Source organism: Nannospalax galili, unplaced genomic scaffold (assembly GCF_000622305.1).
Source record: "Nannospalax galili isolate Female #2095 unplaced genomic scaffold, S.galili_v1.0 scaffold1353, whole genome shotgun sequence".
NCBI classification, from domain to species: domain Eukaryota; kingdom Metazoa; phylum Chordata; class Mammalia; order Rodentia; family Spalacidae; genus Nannospalax; species Nannospalax galili.
This window is the reverse complement of record NW_008333501.1, coordinates 1,253,530-1,263,201: the sequence shown is the minus strand read 5'-3', so window position 1 is coordinate 1,263,201 and position 9,672 is coordinate 1,253,530. Positions and strand designations below refer to the sequence as shown.

Below are 9,672 nucleotides of genomic sequence, written 5' to 3'. Positions count from 1 at the left end.
TTTAGATAGACAAGAATATAATGTTTATATATAGTAATGTATATATACATACTATATATACTATACTATATATACTATTCTGTATATACTATATATATAAAATGTGTGTGTATATATATAGTAAGAATATAATGAAAACGAATACCTTCTGTTTTTTATACCTTATCCCTCTAAAATTCTTTGGTAATGAGATTTAATCTAAAAATTTTAAAACTCATTCTTTTATGTCACAAATCCTGAACCCCCAGACCCAACACATGGATCTACAAAGCAAGTTCTGTTGGCTCTATATGAAGTTTACTCAACTTGTTACCTAGGCTTGGTTGGTCCTGGATGGTTCAGTCTTCCCCACCCATCTTCTACGACTTTTCCTTGCTTACTCTGTAGACACAATGGCCTACATCCTTTTTTATGGAACGCTTCATGAATCTGTGAGTCATCCTTGTGCAGGGACCATGCTAATTAATCATCTCTGTATCATCCCAATTTTAGTACATGTGCTGCTGAAGCAAGCATCTACATCCTTTTCTTCAATGTACTTGCTTACCACATGACCTTTGCCTTTTCAATCTCTTTTGCCTGAAATGATCCTGTCAAGTTCTAAGACTTTAAGATTTTATTTGTGTTGATGCTTATGTATATGTGTCTGAATGTATGCACAACAGGTGCTCACAGAGGCCAGAAGAGGACATTCAATTCCTTGAAGCTGGAGTTATAGGTGTTTACAAGCCACCAGATGTGGGTGATGGAATTAGAAGTTTGGTCCTCATGACTGAGCAGCAAGTGCACTTAACTGCTGAATCCTCACTAGCAAGTCAGTTCATTACCATCATGCAGCTCTCAACCCACACACCCTTTCCTCAGAACCTTTCCATACAACTTATGGTAGCTTTCAGAGTTGTATTTTGTATTCATTTCCTTCACCACATGACGCAACCCCCTACTACCTTATCTGTTTACACACTTATGATTAATCATATAAACAAAACTTGAGTGTAAGTTTCCTAAGAGCAGCAATTTTGTTAACCTTTTCCATGGGTGAATCCACAGTACTTGGATAGCCACTAACACAAGAAACACACACACACACACACACACACACACACACACACGCTATACAAAGAACTATGGGAACAAAGAGGAAGAAGGAGCTCAAGAGAGGTGGGACCATAGCAGATAGAAATCATCAAGGGAGAAATGGGGAAAATGGGGACACTTTAAATTAGGAGGGCAGGAAGAGAGGATAAGACAGGGAGAGAAACAGGAGACATAAATAGTGCCTAGCTAGTACAAAAAAAAAAAGAGGGAATCATATTAGTTCAAAAACCTACTGAAAAACTGTATATACAGTATCTCTGCATGAGTCTGTGAGTATAGCTGAAGGTTACATAACAAGAAACAGTGTCAAACAGGGGAAACTTTCCTTTGAGTTGTTGGCCAAGGTAGTCTGAAAGACTCCCAAAATTACACAGGCTATTGCCACAATCCTTGATTACCTCTCAGAACTTGATAGTAAGACCCTATTGCTGAAGAGAGGACATACTTTAGACACAGGATCTGGAGCAATAGAGCTTGAACTACCTGGAAGCCGCTTCCCCTGAAAGCTGGCTAACATAGCTTTGGAGAACACTATGCAAGCTGCTAAGGAGAACATCAATAGATGGTCCAACCCCAGCTTCAAGGTCTAAAAAATCACATCAATGACCAGCTCAGCAAATGACATTGGTGCAGTAGTGGCACTTCCATCTTGGGGGTAATCAACAGCTACTTAATTGGACTTAAAGCTCCAATGGGAGGAAACTCATGTGTGGTACTACAAACCTAGCCAAATACACATAGCTGGAGAAGTCACAGATCTTAGAGAAAACTCCAAGGCTGTCACATTCCTAGACAAATGTAATATGGATCCTTAAATCTATAGACAAGTATCCTAGTCACCACCCATCAAAGAAGCTTCTTTTTCAAGAGACAGAGAGTTACGGAGTTCCACAACTGGTCACACATAGAGAGTGCCTGTGAATTGCCCAAGCCTAAGCAGCACATCTAGGATACAACCTGTGCACCTAAGGCTCACAGAACATAGAACAAGGGATGAGGAGAACACCAATTCATCTTTAAATTCTCATCAATGAAGCTCCCTCATGCAACAGAGGGCCAGGAACACAAAAGGTCACAAATGGCCAAAACACGAGAATAAGAGTCTGCAGAGTGTGGGTCCTTGGACAAGACCTCTATATTAAAATCCACCCATCCAAGACTCAGGGATCACTGAGGAAGAGGGGGTGGAAAGAGTGTAAGAGCCAGGGAGGAGGTGCATGACCATACAGAAATAGACCTATAGGCTCCTGGGACTCTTCTCATACAAACCTACAGCAATGGTGTCAACATACACAAGGCCTATGCAAACTTAGGCAGACAAACCCCAGCACAGAACTGTGGAAATGAACAGCAGGCCCCAATCTTAGTCTAAGAATTATTGGCAGCTGATTACTGCTGGGTAAGAATGAGCTGATCTTCTTAAAGGGAGGGACTTGAGATAGACTAACTAGATCCCAGTAGATGAATTTCCACTGAGGGACATCTGGGGACACTAACTTTACATGGTAGGTCTTAATACAAATGACAGAAGGTATGAACTTCAGTGGGGGCTATGGGAGGGTTCCAAAGGGGAAGGGGGTATAAAGATGATTTTCTGTATGAAATATACAAAAATTATTTGAAATGAATCAAATATTATAGAGAAAAGCTTTATAAACCTAAGAGTAAAACTAACTATATGATAATAGTCTTTTATAACTAACTTCTAGTACTTCTATTTTCTGATTTAAGAAGGATGATTCGTTTCAAATGAATTTCATTATTGTATATGTTCCATGTAGATCCTTTTTTCTTTTTGAGGGTCTCATGTAGCCCAGGTTATCCTCAAACTTGTTATATAGCTGAGACTAGCCTTGAATTCCTGATATTCCTGCTGCCACCTCCCAAGTGCTGAGATTACAAGTGTGCACCACCATGCCCAACATTCCAGGTATGCCTTTTAGAATCAATATTATTTCATGAAATTATTGAACAATGAATCAGATTCTGGTAGACTCGAGAAGTTAGAAAAAGTCTAGTACAGCACAGAACCTGTATCAAGAACAAGAGAGATGAAATTATACCATAAATTTCAAGAATCCACATTACCTTGGCAAGCATTTGCAAAGCTGTTGGGAATGACAGGGCAAGAGCAGGCCTCTTCACAGCAGCCCTGGATGGGCCTTGTGCATATCCAGAAACCAGCTGTATTAGGAGAGCCCAAAATCCTGCCAGGCATTCCCCAGAAGTTAGAGAGCTGAAAATTGGTTAATACAGAGCAAATCCTAACAAAAGCAGCCTACCAGGAGACAGGGCCTCCTAAAGGAACACCACTTAGACCTACCTCCTGCTGTGAGACAAAGGTGAGTTCTTCTGGAAGGCAACCCATGTTGCCTCTGCTCACAAACCCCAGTCAGTTCAGAAATGAGATGTAAAGTCAGAACCAACGAATGGTCACTCAAGTCATTTTCTGCATAAGTATATAACCCAATTTATCCAACAGCAGATTTTTACTGTTCTACTAGTAGGTTTATTTTAGTCTATAACTGAACAAATGTGACAGTTGTTATAGAGGCTAATAGAAGCTAACAGTACTACAAGTTCATGTTTTCATTTAGTTTACTAAACCTACTGAACATCAAGCACTGTTCTGAGCAACTAGGAACTTGCAGCGGAGACAGGCAAGTAACCAAAACCACTTCAAGGACATTTAACCTAATTGGAGAGAAATGGGAGAGAAAAGGGAAGGCTTCTTGATAAACTAAACAGCTAAGATTTAAGACATGATCAACAATAAGCCAAGATGAACAGTAGTAAACCAGCCTGTGAAACTGGAGGAAAAGGAAGGATATCTAGGCAATCAGCCATAAGCACAAGGCAGGGCAGGGGATCCAAGCCTCTAGTCATATCTCCATTGCTTCATTCCACATCCCCAGCACATGCCAATCTAGCCTCTGATAAAATTCTTCCCATGACAGAACTGACAGGTCATCGGTGACTTCTGGACAACTATATCAGATGGGTTTTTTGTGGTCTTCAATCCTCCTGTGTGAAGACAGCCTGAGAATTTATTTCCAGCTCTTATTTACCTCCCTTCTAAGCTCTAAACCTGTACAGTCAACAGCCTATGTGATGATTCACTTCTGGGAGGTTTTAAAGGCCCTTCTAACTAAACATATTCAAAATCAATATCATCACATTCCTCCTACCATCTAAGTACATTATCCAGAAAACCAAGGCTCGCCACAAGCATGCCTTTCTTCCTCAACTTTTATGTTTAATCTATCTGTAACTCCTTTTAGTCCATGCCAGTATCTCTTCTATCGGTCTGCTTCTATCTCTTCCCCAAGTTTTGTCTCAGATGTTACAATCAGTTACCGAGCCTCGTTCTTGTTTATCTTCACTTCAATCTGCTGTCTGCTCTGTACCAGAATGGTCTTTCCAAAAGGCAAACCTGGTTATGCTATTCTTTGCTGAAGAGCTTTCAGTGACTCTCCATTTCCTCTCAGTGGGGTGTAACCAGGCTGCATGAGGCCTGGCCCTATTGGCTGCTTCCCTTTCTCCACTGGCTCTTTCTAGTCCTTGGCAAATACTAGGTTTCGTTCTTCTTGGAGATCTTTACATATGCTGTTCCTTCAACCTAGTCAGCTGTTATACACTTCCTCTTCACTGCACTATCTACCAGTTCCCTGGCAATGTGAACTGCCCTGTGACCCAAGCAAACAGCACTCCAGTGTGCCTCCCGGCACTGTCCCATTGCAGCATACGTCACCACTGTATTCCATAGTTGCCTGTGTCTCAGTAATTTCTATCTTAACTATCTGACTGTGAATTTGAACAGGGCAAGGGCTATGTCTGTCTTTTCTCACCACTGTAGTTTCAGAGAATGCCTCAGTAAACATCTGATGAACAGATAAAGACAATGAGTGTACCAGAAGAAAATGATGTCTCAGAAACAAGGGAAGGTAGAGTGTTTTAGAGGGAATCAGACAGGGAAGCCTTTAAATGATTCACTGCATTTCTACAAAACGGCTATCCTAAGTAGATCAGTTAAGAGATAAAAGCAGCCTAACACATTTTAAATGCTTTATTAATCTAAATAAGTAGTACAGCATCAGTAATGGTCTATTGACTGTTTCCAAAAATTGGAAATATTAATGAAAAAACATTTCCCCTTACACATTAAATGGAGAGAATCACTAACTAAAAAAACACACTAAAATTATAGATTACCTTCATCAATGTACCATGTATTTTTTGATTTGGATTGTGGTTGTGAGTCAACAGATGACCCATTTAAGGTATAAAATAATTCAGATCTGTTTCTACTTCCAGGGTCTGAGGTAGAGCCTATGGAACAAGAAAAGTTCCTTTAAAAAATAGTCAATATGGTATAAAAGGGATTTTATAAATAATAGAAATTAATATGCATATGGTATTTGCAAGCGTTCATAAAATTAATTAGATGTATACAACCAATATATTTTATTTTTTTTGTCTTCAGCTTCTAAAACTTTGGCAATGATTTGTTCAATACTGGAGGAGAAAAGAAGCAAGTTAGAGCCTGCTCAATTTTATATTAACAGCTTTTAGAAATCATTCCATGTACTATAGTTTATTTCTCAATGTTGAAATCACATCCCCTACTTTTATTTGATGAACCCGCAGGCTCACAAATTTAACCTATTACAATCATACACCATATAAGGATATTTCCGTCAATGAAGGAGCACAAATGCAACAGCATTATAGAGCCTAGAGATGCACACAACTACATCATCAGGGATTATGTAAGCGCACTCTCTGATGGTCAAACAGAAACAAAACCCCCACTTATGCACTTCTCAGAATGCATGCCATTACTAAGTGATTCATGACTATTTTTTCTTCAGAAGAAGATGCTCTTCAAACGCTACATAAAAACTGATGTAAAAGTTTCAGGTTTAGGCTTAGGTAGTGTAGCTCAATGGTACAGTGCTGACTGAGCATGTGTGAGGAGCAAGATTTGATCCCAGCACACACACAAAGTTAACTTTAGTGGCTGGGGCTGCAGCCAAGTGGCACATGCATAAGGTCTTGTTGAATTTGCTCTCCAACATTTCAGATGAAATAATAATGATTTTTTAATTTTTAGATTTATTATTTAAAAATCTTAGAATTGTTATTTCTAAGCCTTGTGTCTGGAAAAAAAAGAAGCACTACAATTTTTCATATATTTGTTATAAGATAAATTATACTGGAGATTAATTATGTGTGGATCTTGCTACTAGATGTGGCACAAATTAAATTCAAAATGCTAAGCTTAAGAAAAAATTTGTCTGTCTTCCAAAGACTTCCTCATGATATAGGTAGAGTTCACAACTTTTTTTCTATTAGCTTTCACGTATTTCATAGATTTACAGAGTGATAAAATAAATAAGAAAAAGTATACCTATGTCACAAATATGTCCAGATACTGTCCCAGTACTAACTAAAAAGACACTCCACAGTGGAGATCAGTGGGGACTCCACAACACCTATAGAAACATTTTTATTTATTTAAAGCTAACAAGTCTGCACTATGTAGCTTTAACTCAGACCTGCTATAACACAATACTCCATGTGACACACACCCATAATCCCAGTTACTCAGGAAGCTATGACAGGAGGAGGATCACCATATCCCACCAGTTTGAGGACAACATGAGAAACATAGCAAGACCACATCTCAAAACAAGAAATCTGCAGCTTTTTATATTTGAGAGTAGCAAGCTTGTGTGTGGGAGGAAGGGGTGTGCTTTCATGCACATGCATATGGGTATATGTGTGTGTGCAAGTGTATGTGTGCTTGTGCGTATACGTGCACGTGGAGGCCAGAGGACAGCCTTAGATGTTCCTCAAGAGCCATTCATCTTGTTTGCTTTTTTTTTTTTTTTTTTGAGAGAGGTTCTCCTCTTTGGAACTTGCCAATTAAGTTAGGCTAGTTGGCTAGCAGTGGCCTGCATTTCCAGGGTTCCATGTGTCTTCACTTCCCCAGCATTGGGGTCACAAACATGCACCACCACACCTGACTGTTTTAGAGAGGTTCTGGGGATCAAACTCGGATCCTCATGCTTGCACAGCAAACTCATTACTGATTGAATTATCCCCTCCGTCCAAGTTTACACTATCTTACATGGACAGGTGAACATAAAGAATATTACTACCTATATTATCCTGCAATTAATTCTAAGTCTCAGGGCCCAATATTACACAAAATATCACTTAAAATATGATTTCCTTTTAAACAAGCTGATTTTTTTTTTCATGAAATAACACAGAGGGAAAGAAATCCTCCTAACTCACTTGGAGTTAGGAAGTTAACAAAAATTCTTAGCCAGGTGCAGTGGTACACACCTTTAATCCCAGCACTCAGGAAGCAGAGGCAGACAGATCTCTGTGAAATCAAGGACAGCCTAATCTATACAGCAAGTTCCAGGCCAGCTAGGGCTACTGAGGACCCTGTCTCAAAAACCAAAAAACAGCAAAACAAAACAAAAATTCTTATCATTTTTGAAATGAGCTCCTGTTGAGCTTATGTAACTATCACCCTATAAATTTATGAAGTATGCAGGAACTAACAGGAAAAGAACTGTGAACTATATTTCACGTGACAAGGGAAAGCTTCTGGAAGAGAAATAAATTTTTGTTTAGCATTTTTTTTTATTTTAATTGTGTCACATTTAGTTGGCAAGAGCCACACTAACATCCAGTGTAATTTATCCTATATAATGCTATCCACTCATGATATTTTCTGTAATTTTCACTCTAAAGTATACATACTACAATAACACACAACACGACAGGTATGGAGTTCCTAAACCAGTTGATATGGATGACCAAAAGATACAAGTTCTCACAGTAAGCATCTCATCAGATTAAAAAGAAGAAAAGTGAAGGGTGTTTAGTAATACCATATGCACAAAACTTAAAATGTTTGAAAGAAAAATCATATACATATATGTATACATAAGTTAACACGTGATAGCATACAATTTATTTAACGCTTGGAAAAGTAAGATCTCATGTAATACCCTACTAATCCATACCTGTAACCTTTGGTTTAGTATGACTGGATGAACCCTTGTCACCAACACCTCTTGACATAAAGGCAAGTTTGGGAGGTCTCCTTTCCTGTGTCACGCTATCTGAAAGAGTAAGCATGTCTTTTAAATATAAAGGTAAATTCTTATAGAAGAGAAATAGTTTGGCAATTAATGACAAAACAAAAACAGAACAAACCAAAGAAATCCTTTCCAACAAAAAAGCTCAATTTTTACAGGTTCACAAATTCTTTTTAAAGATTATTCAAAATTATTAAAAGAGGTAATTTCTCAGAAGAAACATCAGCACTACTTAAAATGTAATTTCTACAAGAAAACATATTCCTAAATTCAGCTAAATGCTTTACCTCTTAAAAATGTAATCAGACACAGTCAATTTTATTTAATGTTTTAAAATACTACAAAGAAAATACTATTTATAGTTTGGGGGACATTTTTCAGATTGGCATGCCCAGCATATCCCTATATATTATGAAGTGTTCTGAATTCAAGTATTTATAAATGGTGCTGAGATAAACAAAGATGGACAATTTATTTACTGCATAAAACCAGAATCTTGGGGGCTAGAGGGGCGACTCAGCAGTTAAGAGCACTGGCTGTTCTTTCAGAAGACCCAGGTGCAATTACCAGCACCTCATGGCAGCTAACAACTGTCTGAAACTCCAGGTCCAAGGGCTCAGAATCCCTCTTTTGGTCTCTTCAGGCACTGTACAACACAGGTACACTTACATACATGCACTCATACACATAAAAACAGAATCTTTATAAACTTATGTACCAGCGCTAATCCCAGCACTCTGGAGGCAGAGGCAGGTGGATTTCTATGAGTTCAAGGCCATCCTAATCTACATAACAAGTTCCAGGCCAGCCAGGGGTACACAGTGAGATCCTACATAAATAAATAAATAAATGTATGCATACTTTTGTGACACTCTAATGAGTAGTATAGATTAAATATATTAATATATTTCATAAAACACAGCTTCATAAAAGCCTGGGAGGAAGACAGATCAGGGTTAGGAATGTACTCACTACTAAAGAATATGCTTTTGTTTTTAAAAACACATGCATGTTAAGGATAACACAAAAGTGTACATAAGCACACATAAACAGGAAAAACAGAGAATTACACACAGATTAATAATGCAGAAAGCCAGAGACAGTAGTAAATTTTTTTAAAGAAAACACTCTAAACCATTTGAAGTACATAATAAAGCATATAATAAATTTGGCAAACTTGTTTTTGATACAAAGACCATTCTAAACTTCATAGCGCAGTAATATTATCACTCAAAAGTACTGATCAAATGAATACAGAGAACTCAGTGTAGAAAGGGTTTCCCTCAAGAATTTCAACAATACATTTGTAAAGTGCAACATTCCATGTAGGAGTCATACCTGATAAAGCTGCGTATCAGCAAACATGGTATCACCCACAGTGGAATTTTGAGGACAGAAAGGAAAAATAGGAAAGTTTTTATACTTTAAACATAAAGAAAAGGCCATTTAAAAT

The 9,672-nt window shown here is 38.1% G+C and overlaps 1 protein-coding gene and 1 non-coding gene across 5 annotated transcripts in view; both read right to left on the bottom strand.

Annotated features, from left to right (window-relative positions):
• The window catches only part of Cyld (CYLD lysine 63 deubiquitinase), a 70,016-nt gene that overhangs the window by 21,792 nt on the left and 38,552 nt on the right, over window positions 1-9,672 (bottom strand). For 3 of the 4 annotated variants that reach the window (XM_008828312.3, XM_029561213.1, XM_008828313.3), the window contains exons 5-7: window positions 9,558-9,566; window positions 8,145-8,243; window positions 5,311-5,427 (exon numbers count right to left, since the gene is read on the bottom strand). In XM_008828312.3, coding sequence (XP_008826534.1) covers window positions 5,311-5,427; window positions 8,145-8,243; window positions 9,558-9,566 — 225 coding nt within the window. The remainder of the gene's footprint in view (window positions 1-5,310; window positions 5,428-8,144; window positions 8,244-9,557; window positions 9,567-9,672) is intronic. The other variant, XM_008828316.3, reaches the window with a different exon arrangement.
• Window positions 406-512, bottom strand: LOC115069480. The gene has a single exon (XR_003848745.1). It is a non-coding gene; the product is annotated as a U6 spliceosomal RNA (small nuclear RNA).